Raw genomic sequence first — 18,739 nt, 5'->3', positions numbered from 1 at the left:
TTCTCTGTTTATAAAAATTCTTCATTCTTGGGCCTGAAATGACAACTGCAGAAGGCTGCCACCATTTGAAGCCTGAGACCTGCTCACACACTCAGCAGGCCTGGGCTCTCTGTAGCCAGCTGTGATCCTCTCTGAGCAAGCAGCCTCCCTTACTGCTCCTTCAGTTTCTCTTAATTTGAAAGATGTAATTGCAGAACAAGTGGATATTAGTGATGGAGCTAAAGGGCACATCAAATTCCTGGCTATTTCCTAGTAAGAGACTTTGGAAAACTGAACCTTTTTAAAACAGATGAGCCCTGCAAAGCTGCATGGAAAAAAAAAATCCAAACATTTCTGCCTTGGAGGTAGAAACTTAAACACCTATTCATTGCATAGATCTAAAATATAGCAAAATAAATAAATAAATAAATAGTTAAAATGATAAAATATAGCAGAGGCTATAAAAAGAAACCTTTTTTTTTTCTTTTTGAGGGGGGAGGTAATTAGGTTTATTCATTTATTTATTTAGAGAAGGTCCTAGGACCTTGTGCATGCTAAGCATGCGCTCTACCACTTGAGCTATACCCTAGCCCCAAGAAACCTTTTGGAAATGCTTCCTGGTAGAGTATTTCCCCCACCCCAGATGCTGAGTTAGAGTCTCCTCTGGTTCTCATTATATTTTCAGAGACCTTCATTTCTGGTATGTAACACATTCACCATGTGATGATGTGACAAACATTTAATTGCTGAGGAAATTGCTCAATGCATGAAACTCCACAATGTTGGATGTAGGCTTGATTCTGTAAGATGCAGCTTGTAATCATTTTTAGCACCCATTGAAGCCTGGGGATAAATAACAGAATCAACTTTCCACAAGAGGCAAAGTTACAAATAGCTACTAATAGTCAAATGTGTACTCTGTGCCAGTCATCGTACTGTGTTTTATAAGCATAAAATTAACCCTACATCTGTGCAAAGGAGGAGATAGTATTGTTTTCCCTATATTATAGATGAGAGAACTGAGGCACAGAAAGGGTGAGAAATTTGCCCGAGGTAGTGGGAGCAAGGTTTTGACCCGGTCCTGTCTGACTCTAGAGGTTTTAAGTCACTCTACCATGCTGCATCCTGGAATTCAAAAAGACTGGGGATGGGGGAAGGGAGGTGGGAGTTCAACATCTTACATCCGAAAACTCCAGCCAATGAATTGATTTCATTTTAACATTTATCAATTGCTGTTGATTTACATTTAAATAACATTTTAAGATTTTTAAAAATTAATTTCTATATTCATTGTAGCAGATACTTGAAACTGATATTCCAAAGTAGATGACTATTGTCTTCATATTTCATTGGTCACAGAGACGTTAGGATATCTAACTCAGTACCCAAAGCAAGAGTGAGAAGTGGGATTCAGTAGGACTTAGGTTCATAGTTTTAAGTATACTGTGCCTAATGAAGAATAAGAACTGGTGTATTTTTAAGTCAGTCGTCAGAAGTTAGAGACAAAAACAAAACACTTAACAAATTAACAGAGACAAATACATGCTTAACAAGTGTCTGTTCTATAGCTCTATAAGTGGTGTGTCTCCCATAGCTGCTGCTTTTTCCTGAATTGCCATAATAGTTTATACTTCTTGCCAGTTTGCAGAAAATCAAGTCTTCTTTGACAGTACATATGTGCCCAGTCAAAGTGAATACGTGCAACTGGAATATATCCCCCTAGGGCTTTTTACTAGGTTGGAACGGCATTTTCCTTTGTCCAAATGGTATTTCCTTTGATGGGAGATTCCCTTAATGGCCTATTATTGGGTCTAACTTCCTTTATTTTATGCATACTCACATAAATATTAAGCTCATACTGTAATTCAAAGGAAATAATAGAATGGAAATATATATTTAAACATTACTAGGTTAGGAGCTTTAAGGGGATCGAGAGGCTGTTTCAGTTAATTACTGGCAAAGCTGAACATTCATGTCAACAGAGTAGGTGGAGCGGGGAAAGACTCTAAAAGGCCCATAAGGTTTCGTGGAGAGTGGGAAGTCCCATTCCCTCTGGTGATATTTGAGCAAATCAGAAACACATGGAATTCCCTTTTCTCAAAGCACAGACATCTGATTACATCCAGCTCAGCCAGCATCCAACTTAAGATTCCAAAGATTGATCTGAGGCTTTGAGGACATGATGGTTTGAATCCTAGCTCCTCCACTTACTCATTTAACTGTGGGTGAGATACTTACCCTCTCTGAGCTGCAGTTACCTCCCCTCTCCCCACTGTTATGGATTAAATTACAGGAGAAATGTCAGGCGCCTAACGCAGCTCCAGGCACACAATCTGAGGAGCGTAAGGAACGTGGCAGTGTCTGGCACACAGTAGGTGCCCAGTGAGGGACAGTGGCAGTCACTAATGGCATTCGGGGTTGTTTCTTCTCCGAGCCTACTCCCACCTTTGGCTCTTTTTGTTTGTTTATTAGTACCTCTACCACTGACTAGGAGGGAAATAGAGAGAAAGGGGGTGAAAGCAATTAGCCCTTTAGACAGAGGAAGTGGTGAAATAAATTGCTGAAATTAAGTTTAGGGATTATATACAGATTTAATTTTTCTGTTTTCTGTCTGTCTCCTATTATCATAAGTAAGTGAGAGTTGTATCAGTAGCAACATCATTGTCTTCATCCGGGAGGGGCCTCATCAAATGAAGTGAATTTTACATGATGAAAAACTGACCTACAACCCTCTCAGGAAACCAATACATACCCTTATTAAAAACAAAAACAAACAAATAATGACTACCCTTGAAGTGTCCCCAGAGTCTCTGATATTACATGTGGGTGAGATGTTTTTCCCAGAGAGAATATATTTCAACCTGATTACAAGCCAGATTCATATCTAATTCTTGAGATTTTTGCTAAATTCAATAAACTGTCCTTTTCCTGTCATCTTTCATATCTCCTTATTGCTGTTTCAACAGCTTGGCCCTTTGAATTTTTTTTTAACATTATATTTCAAGTTTAGCAGTTGTTTTGAACTCTGGAGATAATTGTCATCAGATGCCTCTTGCTTAGAAAATGCCTTTGTTTGGAGAGGCACCTGGTGAGATACGCTGAGGTTCTACAACTTGTGACCTTGGGAAAGTTAACCTCTTTGGGCCTGTGTCCTCATTGGTGCAGTGGGGTTAACAGTACTTCCTGGAGCTTTGAGGGTGGAATGGGTTAGTATGTAAAAGCGCCACCATGGTGCCTGACAATAAGTAGTAGACGTCCAGTAAATGCTCCTTCTCCTTTCTACCTCCACCCACGTGTGAATTTAAACACCTGTTAGTTGGTAATAACACTTTGCCTTTCTTGTGTTTTAAGGATGTGCTTTTGGGGGACAGCAGTGGCTTTGGTCGTGTGAAGGATCCATGTTATTTGCCTGAGCCAGGACCCAGGTACGTATGTGTTTATGATGCCCTCTACCTTATGAATGCTGCTGGAGTTAAATGTTTCTGTTCCTCTCTACCAGAAACTGAAACGTGATGTTACGATGTTTCCTAGTGTCATGTGCTGCCTTTTCAGTTTGTCTTGGCCATGGGGAACTTCATTTTTTACTTATACATGCCTTTCTCTAAGAATACTATACATAATAGGTTTTGAACGTGCTCTGTTGAGGCAGTGGTTGACTTCTTGTAAGCTGAGCCTCAGAATCGTTGTGGTTGTGCTCTTCTCAGGTACATCCTCCAGCTCTCACACACAGGGCCTCCTTGTGTGGCTGATCCCTTCCACTCTGTGCCGGAGGATCGGGTCTGCAGAACAAAGCACTAGGGGAAGAATGAGCATTTCACGAACAGCTTCACAGAGCAAGACAAATGTGCAGGAAGCACTTGGAGTAAAAAAACAAAGCCCCAAAATCAAAAATTTAGGCACTTAGATGGAAAATAGCAGGAAAATCTTTTTTTTTTTTTTTTAAATTGCCATCAAAATAATTTCCCTTTGGTAGAAAAATTTAATGGACAAGTTTTTAGGATTTGAATTTTTGAACTGTTCATTTGTAGCCTAATAAGTAGAAATTTCCAAATAGAGTTCAAATAGAGTTCCCCCTGAACCACGTGCCTGTATGTAGTTTTAATGCAGCATTTAGGCACTACCACTGTACTCTGTTATTGCTAATGCAGTACATTTAAACCCTCTCTACTACCCCCCATGTTTTTTCAAGCCAGTTACTTAATTTTTATAGTATTTCATTCAATCATTGTTTCTCTCTTTTTCTGTATTCACCTTCTCGATAACTCAACCTAATACTACCAGCATGATCAGGAAGTTGGTGTTAAGTTACCTCCTTCACTGCCAAGAGCAGCCTTCTGTAGTTATGTGCTCTTGCTCCTGTAGGTGTGCCTGTAGTGAAGAAAGTAGTCAAGGTGAGGCTGAGGACTTTGGTGTGGGTGCACTAATTAAAAGCTACAGACAAGGGAAGACTAACAGTGAACAAGAACTCTGCCAAAAGAGAATTAGTCTGAAGGCTAAGGTGAAACTAAACTCAACCACAAAAAGAATCAAATAGCTCAATTACAAAAAGGACTTGAATAGACATTTCTCCAAATGGCCACCAGGCACATCACTAATGATCAGAGAAGTACAGATCCAAACCACACTCATTAGGGTGGCTACTATCAAAAAAATATAAAAGTGCAAAAAAAGAAAAAGAAAAGTGCTAGTGAGGATGTGGTGAAACTGGAACCCTTGTTGTTAAATGGTACAACTGCTATGGGAAGGAGGAAGATACAGCTCAAGTGGTAGAGTACGTGCCTAGCATGCACAAGGTCCTGGGTTCAGTCCCCAGTACCTCCTTTAAAAATAAATAAATGAATGAACCTAATTACCCCCCCCCAAAAAAAACTGCTATGGGAAAATGTATGGAGATTCCTCAAAAAATTAAAATCTATCATATGACTCAACAATCCCACTTCTGAGTATAAATCCAAAAGAATGGAAAGCAGTGTCTTGAAGAGATATTTTCATACCCATGTTCATAGCAGCACTATTCACAATAGCAAACAAGTGGAAGCAACCCAGATGTCCACCTGTGGATGAATAAGATAAACCAAATGTGACGTATGCATGCAGTGGAATATTATTCAAACTTTAAAGGGAAGGAAATACTCTCACATGCTACAAAAGGGATGAGCCTTGAGAACATTGTGCTAAGTGAAATAAGCCAGTCACAAATACTTTATGATTCCACTTACAGGAGCTATCTAAAGGAGTCAAATTCATAGAAAGTAGAATAGTGATCATAAGGGCCAGGGGGAGACAGAAGAGTCGTCGCTTAAAGGTATAGAATTTCAGATTTGCAAGATGGAAAAGTTTTGGAGATCTGTTTTGCAGCAATGTGGAGGTGCTTTAACACTACTAAACTGAACATTTAAAACTCTTAAAGCAGTAAATGTTATGTGGGGTTTTTTAACCACTTTTTAAAAATGCTATGAAGGGAAAAAATGAGACTAATCACTTCATTCTTGAATATTAAGATTCCTGGATACTATCAACCGATGTTTGCCTCTCACACTCTTTTATAGAGACTGAAACAAAAGCTTTTTGACTCTATTCTTTATTCTTGGAAAACAATCACCAGGAAGAAGTATACTCAACCAAATCAAGCATTTAACTCAAATATTACCTTTAAAAATTGATAGTTTAAGTATAGTTCCTGTAAACTAAGATGATTAAACATAAACTAAAAACATCCTATCAAGGTTTATTTGGGCTGGATTTTTAGAGGATAAATATTATTTTATTGTGTGTTTTAGTGATGTCTCCCCTTTTTAAAAAGCCTCAAGATATAAATATAATAAAATAAAATGAAGGTACCTGAATTCGTCCTTAAGACATCAGATTCCAGTTGTTCTGTGTCCTATTAGAGAATGCTAAGTTTAAAAATAGTTCACGGCCTATAGTCTAAACAGCAGTTGGGCAGGACAGACATCGTTTCTTCAGCAGACTTTTACTGAGAGGGTACATTGCGCCAGGTGCTGGGGATACTGAAAGAACAAGACACAGGAGTAAAGAGCACCCGCGGTGAGCCTCCTGCCCCTGGGGTTCTAGTGGACCCATCTGAGAACCACCAGGAAGTACAGAATAGCCAGTCTTGGGTATTGGGAGGTTCCCGATGAAGAAACTGCCTCTAAATAAAAAGGGTCTGTGATGGGAGGGGAGGGTTTGCATCTGAGAGGGAAAAGGGCCTCTTACTCAGCCATCTGCGTTTATAATAAAGACAAAGTAAGGGCGCAAGAGGAGCCAGTTTGGTTCTTTGGGGTCTCTTCCTTCTGGGTGCCGCGTTACCCCCCCATCCGGCACTTAGACAATTTGGTGGCAGGCCTGTGCCTGGGCTCTTACTTGGGACTGAGCCATAGCTCCTTTGGGACTCGGGTCTATAAAATGAAATGTGCCATCTGCTCTCCAGATTCACTTGCATGCTAGTTGGGAGCTACAAATGTGGGATTTGCAAATTATGGTGGATAGCTGGAGATTTTTTTTTTTATCCTCACATTAACTGGTGCATGGCAGGAAGTGCTATAGATGTGTTTGTTTTGTTCTTTTTTTCTTCTGAACACAATAACAAAAGTGTTGGATGTTGTTGGGTTTTCCTTGGTGCCTGGAGGACAGCTGTTTAAATCAACATGCACCCTATTTGCTCATTATTGTCGGGCTCTTTCTCCAGAGGTAGTTGCTTATTAGCTCCTTAGATGTGACTCTCCTTTTCTTTTAACTTTCTATTTTAAGAAGTGGAAAACACTGGGAGACTAAGAGAAAGTTGTAAATGACACCTTTAGATTCAGCAGCCCATGCAAATGTTTTCCAAACAGACCTCCCCCGTGGGGCTCAGACCCAGAGAGGATGAGGGTGAGGTGACACTCTTCCCCAGAGTCAGGAGCTGGTTCCCAAACTAGTCTAAAAGGAGCTGAAGAAATGTACCTGCTCGTTTCCTTTCATATCCTGAAGCCTGTCCTCAAAAGCCACCCTGGGTGAGGGAGGGACAATGAGGGAGGGTAGTTAAAAGGAAATGGCTTGTGACATTTTCCTGTAAGGTGTATGCCTACCTGGGATTTCATTTAAAGTTGGTTCTTTGTATAAGCAGCCAGGGGAAGGCTTTGCAGCCCCCTGGGGGCCCTTCTCCCCATCAAATGTTTTTCCCATCTGTGTAATGCACGTTGGGCTCAGTGTTTGCCCTGTCTTCAAAGCTAACCCTCCTGTCTGTATCCTGCTCCAGGTCATTCAGCTGTTTCGAAAGAGGCCTTGAAGAGATGCCATCGCTCAGACACCATCCCAGCCCTCGTTGGGGGAGTTCAGGCTGCAAAGCAGGTGGCAGTGCTTCCGTGGCCAGCGAGGGTCCTGGAGCTCCGGACCCTCCGAGGCCTGCTGGCCGAACGCCTTGCCCCCAGCCGCTGCCCAGTGGAGCGCAGGGGCATCTCCCAGACCCCCAGGCTGCGCCCCTGAGCCCGCTCGGCTCAGCCCCGCCTGCTCCTGGCCCCTTGAGCACTGGCAGTGACGGGCAGCAGCCTCCGCCACCCAGCACCCCAGCAGGGACCCCCAGAAGCAGCGGGCCCAGCAGCCCGGAGCGCGGGCGGGAAGCGGGAGCAGGGAAGCGGGCCTCACCGCCCTGGCTGACGCGGGCCCACGCGGTCAGAGAGGACAGAGAGGACAGCCTCCCCGGGGAGCCCGCGGCGCCCGCCTGCGCCGATCTGAAGCCCCGCACGAAGCCGCAGGACCTCCCGAGCCCCAGCAGCACTTCCGACCCAGACACGCCTCTCAGGGCCCCCAGCTCCCCGGGTAGGGTCTCCCTCCGGATATCTGAATCTGCGTTGCTGGCCTCCCCGCTGCCTCCGGAGGACTATGACAACGACGAGGTGTTCGTGAGGGACCTGCGCCCCACCTGCCAACCAGCGCCTCTCCCACCCCCGCCTCCTCCGCCCAGACCCAGCGACGAAGCCCCGGCCGACAGCCTGGACGACTTCCCTCCGCCTCCTCCCCAAGCTATGTTCCAGGCCCAGTGGGACAGTGAGGGCTACTGTGAGCCCCACGCCAGGTGAGACTGCAGACTACGCCCCCGAGGAGAAGGATCTCCCTCACCAGTAAGAGGTTTCCATGCTTCAGGCTTCACGGAGCTGCTTCTGCCGGCCACAGGACAGCCCTGTGGGGGATTTTTAGAGGAGCCCAGCTCCTGAAACGTGCAGAACGGTTCACTTGTTGACCTTGGTGCTCATTGGGCAGCCAAGGGTGAGAGTAGTGAAAATGGAAGCCAGAACCCAAGAGGTATAAAGGTCATTCTGGATGTGGCAGGTTCAAGGGGTCCAAATAAACAGCATTCCTCTTCCCTGCCTGAGTTCTGAATCAGTTAAGATATAAAGTAAAAGAGAAGAGAAGAATATCACTTGCATTATCCAGAGAGCTGGTAGTGGAGAATATGAGTGTAAGCGGGCCTCCTGATACTGAGCCCTGAAATGATGAAGCAAGTTTACCTGCCTCATCACAGGCTGTGCTAGACACACATACATGCAGAGCGGGGACACGTGTGAGCATGCAGGAGGGAGCCTGGAGGCAGCCTCACTTTTTAAAGAAAGAGAAGAGGTTGGACCAGGCATGGGCTGTGGTCAGCTTCTCTTTGCAGAGTCACTCCATGCCCATAGGAAGGAATAAAGAGTAGGGCTAGCAGTCAGTCATGTGTAGAGAAGACCTCTTCTTGGACAGGGGAATGGGGAGGAAGCATTTCCCAACACACACTCCCCAGGACAGCACTAAAAACACATTGCCTGGTAGCACCTTTGTGGTAACTTCCTCTAAACACCACCACTACCCTCTGTTCACTTTCAGAAAGCTCTAGATTCTGAGAGCCACACCCACCAAAACTGAATTCCTACTAGATCCATCCCCCTTAAAAAGTCACGCAACCTCCCTGTGACCAACCGGTGGACTTGGTTGAAGGTCCTTTTGAACCCTGCAGTTTCTCGGGAATAACAACCCAGAAGCTCCTGACGCTTGTAGGAAGCTGCAGGCCTTGTGTGCAGATGTCTCCCTGGCTTCCTTCACCCCTCTGCTGACTCCTCTTCCATCTCTTTTTTAATATCTCTAGCAGCTCCAGCAAACTTGCCAAGGTGACAGTTGCCAAGGAAAGGCCCATGCCTGGTGCAGCCCATTTGGTTGATAGTCAGATACTGGCTTTGGCTTCCAGATCCCAAACTTCTATCAAGAGTTCAGAGGCCAGTGAGCCCAACTCGCTCTCCGCCACCGGTGCTCTGCCTCAGCCTGCTGGGTCTCTCAGCAAGCAGCCAAGCCCAGGGCAGCCACCTCCCATCCAGACGCAACGCCTCGTCCATGACCCAGTCAGTGGGCCTCAGGGTTTAGAAAAGAATGTCAGTTCTGGTCCTCAAAAGACCTCAGAAGACATCAGAACAGAGGCTCTGGCCAAGGAAATTGTCCACCAAGACAAATCTCTGGCAGACATTTTAGATCCAGACTCCAGAATGAAGACAACTATGGACCTGATGGAAGGTTTGTTTCCCCGAGATACTAACTTGATGCAGGAAAACAGCGTAAAGAAGAAGGCCATGCAGAAAATTGTCAGCTTCCCAGGATGTGAAGCCAAGAGGTAAGTCCCTGGTAATGTCACCAAAGAGACTTAAAACTGAACTCCTTCTGTGGGGGTGATAAGTCTAGGACTGCTTATCTGAGATCTTTCTCCTTCCAAAGATCCTGACCCCAGAGTGACAGTCCAGCTCAGCCTTAGAGGAGTGGGTCTGATCTCCCTAGAGTTATTTGCCCAACAATAATAGTAATAATAATTATAATTGCTATTGATACCTGTTGCTTATGTTCTCTGTGTCAAGCATTGTATTAATTTCTTTATATAAACATTCTCATTTAATCTTCACAAGAACCTTCTGAGATAGCAACCCATTTTATCTCCATTTTATAAATGAGGAAACTGAAACACGGAGAAATTAAGACTGTACCCAACCAAAGTCACAGAACCTGTGAGCAAAGGCATCTGTGTGCTCTCAGTGCTTACACAGTGCCCCTAACCCAGCACAGGTGCAGCTGCCTGCTCTCTGCCAGGGCTGCCCCGCAGAGAGCCCCACCCGGGGCAGTGCTGAGGGACGACCAGGTGGGAGTCAGCACGGCCGAGGCCTCCCCAAGGCCAAGGTGTGAGGGCGGTCTTGTAGAAAGGGTGAGAGCCTAGAGAGACAGGTTGAGGTACTCCACTGACATTCACTCTGAGGAGGTAGGGTGAACGTTTGCTCAAATCCTGAAAATCAGGAAAGGTCTGAACTGCAGTGCTGTCGTGGTTTTGTTCAGCCGTGGGCCTCGTGCCTGAAGCTCCCCCGGCAGTGTCCCAGCGCCCAGCCACGTCCAGTGGGAGGGCCCCGAGTGGTCTGTAGTTTTCTTGCTTTCAATTTCCCCTGGGGTATTGCAGTATCTTCTTGCATGTTTGATTCCCTTAAAGGACAACTATGGGAGAGATGTAGAGTGCTTTTTATTTTCTCTTAAATTTTCAGTGAAAACTATATGGATCAACAGACTAGAAGTCCACAGTTAGTGGCTTTTAGACTAAACAAAATCAGGGAGCATTTCATCTAAATTCGGGCTTGCATTTTAGAAATTTCCAGCTGATCCTAACTAAATGACTAACAGGAACACCATGTTTTGGGTTGAGGGGAGGGGAGAAAGGAAAGAGCTGTGTAGTACTTACAAGCTGTCTGTTATGTTACTGGAAGCTCTCCTGATACAAGGCCTCAGCAGTCCCCTTGTCCAGCCCCTCCTTTTTCAGATTTGGCAGAGGCTAATTGAGGAGAAGTGGCTTATCGAGTGTCATGTGTTTAGCAAACATTTCCTGAGCAGCTGCCATGTGCAAAGCAGTCCAGTGGGTCCAGGTGGGACCCCCAGAGGAGTCTCTATGGATGTGCCAGTCAGTTCACTAGGGGTGGTGGTTCTCCGACCACTTGCCATAGGAAGACCAAAGTCATTTACAAGTACGTCCTTAGAAAAGTGTTTCCTAGCATTATCATTGAGAACAGAAGTTTAGAACCGATGGTCATGTAGCTTTTGTAGCACCGAGAATTTCCTGAGGAATTTCAAAAGGATGGCAGGTGGTGCCACCTTCTGGTAAAAATGAGCATTGTCCTGTTGTGCATGAGATTGCGCAGAAAGCCACTGCGAGTTTTAGTTAATCAGATGCCCAAGAAGCCCATTTGTTAGGCAGTGAATGTATCTGGGGGGAAATCATTTATCAGAAGGCCTTTTCCCCATTTTTTTCAATGAACTGAATTAATGTAACTATATTGTTTAGAGGAATAACCTCATCAAATAGGAAACTAGTCAGAATGACTTTTTGGTGGTTCTTTATTCCTTATTAAAATGATGGTCTAGATGTTAAATAACGTCATAAGGTTACCTCTCCAAGAGAACCTAATTACATCTATAGAATTATCCAGTGAATAGGATCTGACCTATAGAGTCTGAAAGGAAGCTTGGTTATAGTAAAACAAAGAACACTAGTTATCAGGTTATCAACTTCCAGTTTGCTCTCCAGACTTGAAACCCCCTTGCTGTGTAATCAGCGAGTAGAGTTTACATCTTGTATTCAATCGTTGTTGATTGGCAAGCTCCAGGTTTCCCAGGCATACATGGAGCCTCAGGCTTACGTGAGAAGGAAAGTTGGTGGGTGTCCAAGCAACAATTACAGTAGGCATCCGAAAGATTGTGGGTAACCATGGAGGAGTAGAAAATAATTAACCTCAGACCTGAGATTTGTGTAGCACCTTGAAAATAGTTTCGCATTGACTAAGTAATGGTTCCTCCTTGTTATTCTGTGAAACAGGGAGTCGGCTTCATTCTGATATTTATCACACAAGGAGAAACATGCAGAGAGGGTAAATGTCATCTGGCAAGTCTCCACAGTCCTGACTCCCACTCCCCTTCCCAATACTGCCCTCAGTGGTTTTCCATCCCGAGTTTGCCTGCCTTCAGTAGCCCTACATGTAGTCATCAATGACTAGTGAATATTTCTTAGCTAGTTCATCCTAACTTCTGGGAAGATATTGAATAGAACTTGTTTACACATTTCTGAATGGACAGGCTCGTAGTGGAATGAAGCTTCTGTTGTGTGCTGTGTGTGGCTGTACTTTTTGTTCTTTCTGACCCAGGAGTGAAGACAAGGAAGCGGTGGGCAGGTTGGTCAACTGCCCTGCCTACTACAGTGTGTCTGCTCCCAAGGCTGAGCTTCTGAATAAAATCAAAGATATGCCAGAGGAAGTGAATGAGGAAGAGGAGCAGGCAGATGTCAATGAAAAGAAGGTAAGGAGAGAATGGGGACCTTTGCTCTGCTGCCCTTGGAAAGACAGTTGAGGTCCTAGCAGGGTTACGGGCCTCTTCCAGCAGGAGTGCAAGGGGCCTGTCACATCACTGACCTTGCTCAATTTGCAAAGCACTTGGAGCACTGGCCTCACAGCTCTCCTGTCATTTTCGTTTTTACAAATGCCCAAAGTGAAGGTTAGGGGGATTGAGATATTTCCTAAAAGTCACATGGCTGGGACGAGAACTCAGGCCCTTGCTTTCTGGACCAACACAGGGACCCCGACACTGTTCTCGGCAGCTGCAGCCAATGCCAGTAGTCTGTAAATTTCATTTCATGTATCATGGTCAAAGGGAAACCAAAAAATCAAGAAACTTTAAGGAAAGAGAGACCAATTACCCAAAGACAATTCTGAGAAGAGGCAGTGTTGCTCTTCAGACTCCCCAGCTCTCTTTGCCGTACATACCCCAGTGAACAGCTTGAAAGCACAGTATGGGAATTTAGTTGTTAGCATTTGCTGCTCCTACAGAAATTTTAAATGTACAGCATGTTAAGAATGACCCTGATGCTGCTGTCTTCCCACATGCCATGGAGACCTAAGCCCAGCTGTGCCTGCAGGGGAGACAGTTCTTGCCTGGCTGCTTTCTTTCCAGCCCTAGAGGGGCTGCCTGCCCCTGTGCTCACAGCTCTCCGCGCAGCTCAGGCCTGCCTGCTGAAAGGACTCTTTTGTTAAAGCTTGCGTCGTGCTGAGCCTGGAATGTAAGAGATTCTCAGTGATACCAATCCCAGGAGAAATTCTCTTCTGTGATTCCGTTTCATCTATTCTATAATGTGTCCTAAGCACTCTGGTTTATGTGTTGGAATGAGACCACAGGATATAGACCATGGGAGCAGGGAGCAGTGGGGCAGGAGGATTTAGGGATTTTAGAAGCACCTCTATCAGTGGTATTGCTTCTCCCCTCTGCCGCCCCAGCTCCGTTGGGCTCACAGCGCATGCCTAACATGCTGACGTGGTGCAGCTGCTGTAGGAACGCACACCCTCCCAGCGCAAGGTCTCCCCCTGTGCACGCCTGCTTTAGCACAGCTCCTGGCCCATCCCCACCTCAGCACAGCTGAACACTCCCATTTCATGGGGTTGGGGGGAAAACCACCTTGCTCAAGTCTGCCTGTATTTATCCCAAAGAGAGCTATATAAACACTCTAAAAGTACCAAGCTGCCATGATATCTTTAACTGAACATTTTACAGAGTTTTTATCGTTCTGTTTTTTGGCATGTAGACATACTGCAGTAGCAGTGTGGCAAATTACTTGTTGCTCTTTCCTCCCCATCCTGATTTTACTTTTTAATTGCTTTTTCATCACTGTATTATCACCCTCTCAGTCTGGGGATTATGTGGCAAGAAGTATTTTTAGACTGCGAACCTGAAGGAAGAGAGGATTAGTCCGCACAGGAAATGACACTGGGTACCATTTGTTTAGCACGCCTTAGTCCCAGATGTGGGCTATGGTGCTGTTTTTTTTTTTTTTTTTAACATAGTGCTGTATTGTCTCCTTTATTTATATAAAACTGCTCTGACGCCTGTATTGTCACATTTTAAGCTGAAGTAATCAGAATGAGTCAGGACAGGAAGAGAAGGGGATGTTCAAGACAAAGGGGACAGCGCGGGAGAAGACGCAGAGGTGTGAGAAACTAAGAGGAGCGTGTGCGCTTGCGCGCGTGTGTTGAGAAGGAATGCTTCCAGGCGGTTTGATATTTTGGAATGTAAAACAAAAAGAGTCATGATTAAATTAGAAATTACCAAATTTAGAGACCAAGAAGAAAGGTCTTGAATGGCAGGAGACGAGGCTGGGAGGATCCACGGGGGCAGGCTGTCACGGAAGTCACCCGGGCTTTGTGTGAAGCGCTGAAGAGCTCGCGTTTTACCCTGTAGCAGTAAAGATCCCGGTGGGATTTTCTGTTTGTCTTAATGAACTACAAGTTTATTGATGTGTCATAGAATTTGTGTTCGTGTCACTTGCATTTACATATTTCACCTGGAAACAGAAAAAATGTGTAGGCTTTAAATGATGTTGTTGAAGGCACCTATGAATACATTTAGCTTGAAATTGAAAATGCAGTTATCTTCCTGGTATACAACAAGCTTTTCCAAGGATGGTTTTAAAACATGATACTTGATCATGATTGTTCTAAGGCAAGAGCATAGCCTTCCATTAACTTTTGCAAAATAGTAATTTATTGCCTAATATTTAAAGTGATTAATAACCTAAGATGTATTTCTAGGCATGAAACTCACTAACAGTGGAAACTAGAGTCCTGATTTATTAATATTTGAAAACTTGAAACTAGCATTTTAAATCAGTTCTACTTTATTTTCTACTTATATATCCTAGATGATGAATTACAGTATTCTAAGTAAATATAAATATTACTTAAAATATAAAACACTTGTTTTCTGAACTTCTGACATACACAAACTCTAAAGACAATTTAATAATCAGAGCTTTCAGTTCTTTGGTTAAGCTCTGCCGTATCTATTAGGCAAAAGTCTGCTTAACCAGATCCCGTGATTCTCTCTTCTGAAGGCCCAAAAGGCTTTAGCTTAGAGACTTAGTGGAATATTTCAAAAGGCAGAAAGAATCTGTTGTTCCCCCAAACTGGCTTTGCCAAGAGACCACCAGTGACCCAGATGGTTCTCAGCTGCTCAGTACTGTTGCTCTTGCTTCATTCTTGAAGTTCCAAGTTTCCCTCTGGTCTGTCTTCCTTTCAGCCTGAAAAACTTCCTTTAGCATTTCTCTTTTTATTTTATTTTTTTTGGCATTTGTCTAGTGGTGACAAATTCTTTTAGTTTTTCTTCATCTAAGAATGTCTATATTTTGCTATCATTCCTGAAGAATTAGTACTGGATATGGAATTCTAAGCTGACTATTTTTTTCCTGTCAGCAAGTTAAAAATGTCCCATTCCTTCTTGCTTCCATGGTTTCCGATGGGAAAGCCATTTAAATACTTGTTCTTCCTATATGCAATGTGTTGTTTTTCTCTGACTGCTTTCAGATTTTTTTTCTTTGATTTTCAGCAGTTTGGTTATGATGCATTTGGGCCTGACTTTCTTTGGTTTATCTTATTGGGGTTTGCAAAGCTTCTTGATTCTGTAAATTTATGTCTTTCACCAAATTCAGGAAGTTCTTAGCCATTGTGTCTTCAAGTATTTTTTATGCATTAATCTTTTCCTTCTCCTTTTGGGACAAGTATTAGACCTTTTGATATGGCCCTGCAAGTCTCTCAAGCTTTGTTCATTTTTTTTTAAAATGTTTTGTCAGTTCAGATTTTCTAATGATCTTCAGTTTCACTGACTTTCCTGTCTCCCTTCTGCCAGTGATTTTTTTTAAATTTCAAATATTATAGTTTTCTGTTCTAAAATTTCCATTCAGTTAGTTTTTTGTAGTGTCTATTTCTTTACTAAGATCTCCTACCTTTCTATTCAAGAGTGTTTACTTTTACCATGGAGAATAGTTATAAAAGCCATTTTAAAGGCTTTGATAGTCCCAACATTGGGATTATCTCAGGGTTAGCACCCTTCTCCCCCTGAGATTGCTCACGTTTTACTGGTTCTTTTCATATTGGGTAATACTGTATTCTGAACGTTTTGAGTATTATACTGTAAGACTCTGGGTTCTGTTGGAATCCTCTGAAGAATGTCAGTGTATTGTTTTAGAAGGCAGTCAGCGTAGTTAGGTTCAGGCCACCTTACCTTTAGGTGGTGGTTCCAGTGTCAGTTCAGTGTTCAGAGCCTTTGCTGTGCTGTATGTGTCTGACCCATCCAGGCACCTTTCAGTTCAGGTCTCAGAGCCTTTGCTGTGCTGCTTTGGGTCTGTCCCGTACACATGTGGCTTGAGGGTGAGCCAGGACCTAGGGCAGTAGAATTATGGGATCTTTTTTCCCGCTCTCTCCTGTCCAGTATCCCCCACACTCTCTGGCTCCCAGTGGCCCCTTTTCCTGGGTCTCTGACTGGAAACAGACAAGTTCTCATGATGTTAACAACAGCCTGCGTGGCTAGGACTATCCTCGATACAAGAGAAAAAATTGTGGGCCTTCGCCTCCCAGTCTCTGGACAGGGGTTCCTTTTCTCAGTTCCTGTGAAAGAAAGAAGGGTTGTCCTTGGGGTTTTAAGTGTCTGTGCCATGCAGCTCTGAGAGTAGAGCCACCGGGGTGGGCGGGAGCAAGATGAGGGAAGAACAGGATTTCCCCACATGCTTTATCTCAGAGAAGGCGGTGCTTTTTTCAGTGCTTCTGCTGCCCTGCCTCTGTGCAGTTCAGCACAGGGGCTATTCTGTGGTCAGAGCTAGAACACAAAGGGGAGAACACAGGACACTCACCCCATTCTGGGTGGTATTCAGGTCAGGCTCCCCTCCCCAGCACCCTGCCACACTTAACCTCACAGAGCCCTCCTCGGGGTCCTGGGAGGGTTGTTGCAGTCAGTAGGGGAGAGGCTGCAGTGGGCTTAAGCCATCTGGCCGAGGTCAGGTGTGCCCCCACCCCTGGGTTCATCAGCAGGGAGGGAGCCATGGTGGATTCACGTTTCAGGAAAGTCTCTCTGGCAGCTGTGTGTGGAGTCAGACAGGAGGAAGAGAGGGCAGTTGGGAGGGTGTGGCAGCCATCCAGGGAAGTGACCCTACGGGTCTCAGGGAGGGGCAGCCGGAGCAGTGAAAACAGATGGGCTTACGTTTATATAAAGGAAGTAAAACAGACAGAACCTGGTAGCAGATCAGGCGTGGAGCATGGAAGAGAGGAAGTAGTTGACACCGGCGTTCCTGGCCTGGGTGACCGGCCTAACAGGAATGGGGACAGCAGGGAGGTCGTTTGGAAAGGGAGGGATGAGTTGAGTTGAATGTATAGAAAGGTAATATTCTTTCTTGTATGTCAAAGATTCCTGATACCTGAACTAAGAGACCACACTAAGTAAATATGACAACTTTCTGGTCACGGGTCTTCCCAGGAGGAAATGGCAGAGAACCACCCTTGACAGAGAGTGTAGTAGAGAATATCTGAAGTGGCGGTCGAGTTCCCATGACCTTTCTGCTTTGATCAGGTCACACAGCAGGGATGGAGGTTTGTTCAGGAGAGAAACTGCAGTGCAGCTAAAGCACACAGTCGTACACTGCTGCCTGGATCCTCCCGTTTCAAATCAAAGAAACAGCAGCAAAGCCTGTGCATTGAACACCTTTATCTAGTCCTAGTTTTTACCAGCTCAGCCAGGCAGCTAGGAGTCCTGGATTATTCTTGTTTAGACGAAGACAGGCAGCAGTAGAGGCCAGTGGTGTGTTTGTAGCGATGTTATTGGCAATGCTGTCGGCAAGGTCCTCAGAGCAGACGGCGAAGCAGCGTGGTTTGGTGTGGGGAGAAGTCGGGTGTGTTCCCCTCAGCGCGTCTGCCTAAATGACTGGGGTGTGTTCCTCAAGTATTGCCTGACCTTAATAATAGCACAAAACAGTAACGTGAATGTGTGTAGTACTTTGACATTTTCCAAAGTGCCTGCACACACTTTGTTTTATTTGAGCCTCACAGTGTTCCTCTGAGCTGCTTTAATGTAGTGGTGAAACCTGAACCCTGCAGCCGGACGACTTGGATTTTAGCCTGGCACTGCCTGAGCTTGGGCAAGTCAAATAGCCTCCGTCGCCTCACTTTCCTCGTCAGTAAAAGGGGACTAGTGACAGCACCCATCCCATAGCGTGGTTGTGAGTAGTCATTGAATAGGAAAACTCCTAAATGGTGCCTGGTGTGGAGAAAGTGCTCAGTGATTAAACATAACTGTTAGTTTTAGGCAGGTATTCGGATGCCCTTGCTGTGGATGAAAAAACAGACAACAGCCTGATGGTGAGTGTTCTGTCAGAGCCAGGTCTCCTGACTCCTGGTCAGTGTGCGAGCCAGAGCCAGAGCCAGAGCTGGAGCAGTGAGGAGGTGGGAAGGGGCCCAGCAAAGTTTCTGTGCGCAGATGGTGAGGTGGGCGGGAGGATCTGTTAAGCTATGTTTGGAGAAAAAACCCTTATAAATAGCATCTCATGCGAGGCAAGTTAACAGTTTATGCCAGATGAGAAGTGAATAAATGTCAGTGATTTTGCAAATTAACTAGCTCCTGAAAGACTAGCATGTTGTTAAAAAAAAAAAAATCAAAACACCTCTTCTCTCTTCCCCATTGAATTCTATCAGGTGTAAGTTGGCTGTTTTTTTGGAGAGATCTGCCTGGCAGAGAAATGGCTGTCTGGTACAGCCAACTTTCTCTTGTTGCCTTCAGTTACTCAGATCCCTCTTAACTGCATTTTAAAATCCAAGTCCCCATATTTTAAGGGCTTGGTAAAATTAAAAAATTCAAATACCATCCAAATGTGCAACCTTTGGGCCAGGAGTGACTACTCCTGGTAACACTAATATTAGCAGATATGGTT

At 44.7% G+C, this 18,739-nt stretch overlaps 1 protein-coding gene and 1 long non-coding RNA gene across 3 annotated transcripts in view; one reads left to right on the top strand and one right to left on the bottom strand.

Annotated features, from left to right (window-relative positions):
- SHROOM3 (shroom family member 3) overlaps positions 1-18,739 on the top strand; it is a 297,161-nt gene that overhangs the window by 270,172 nt on the left and 8,250 nt on the right. The window contains exons 7-10 of one of the 2 annotated variants that reach the window (XM_032457483.1): positions 3,331-3,404; positions 7,220-8,035; positions 9,080-9,595; positions 12,150-12,300. In XM_032457483.1, coding sequence (XP_032313374.1) covers positions 3,331-3,404; positions 7,220-8,035; positions 9,080-9,595; positions 12,150-12,300 — 1,557 coding nt within the window. The remainder of the gene's footprint in view (positions 1-3,330; positions 3,405-7,219; positions 8,036-9,079; positions 9,596-12,149; positions 12,301-18,739) is intronic. The other variant, XM_032457490.1, reaches the window with a different exon arrangement.
- Positions 3,608-5,249, bottom strand: LOC116656799. Its single transcript, XR_004311774.1, has 3 exons — positions 4,974-5,249; positions 4,289-4,347; positions 3,608-3,773 (listed from the first exon to the last, which is right to left on the bottom strand). It is a non-coding gene; the product is annotated as an uncharacterized LOC116656799 (long non-coding RNA).

Source organism: Camelus ferus, chromosome 2 (assembly GCF_009834535.1).
Source record: "Camelus ferus isolate YT-003-E chromosome 2, BCGSAC_Cfer_1.0, whole genome shotgun sequence".
Lineage (NCBI taxonomy): Eukaryota > Metazoa > Chordata > Mammalia > Artiodactyla > Camelidae > Camelus > Camelus ferus.
This window is presented reverse-complemented; position numbering and strand designations above follow the sequence as displayed.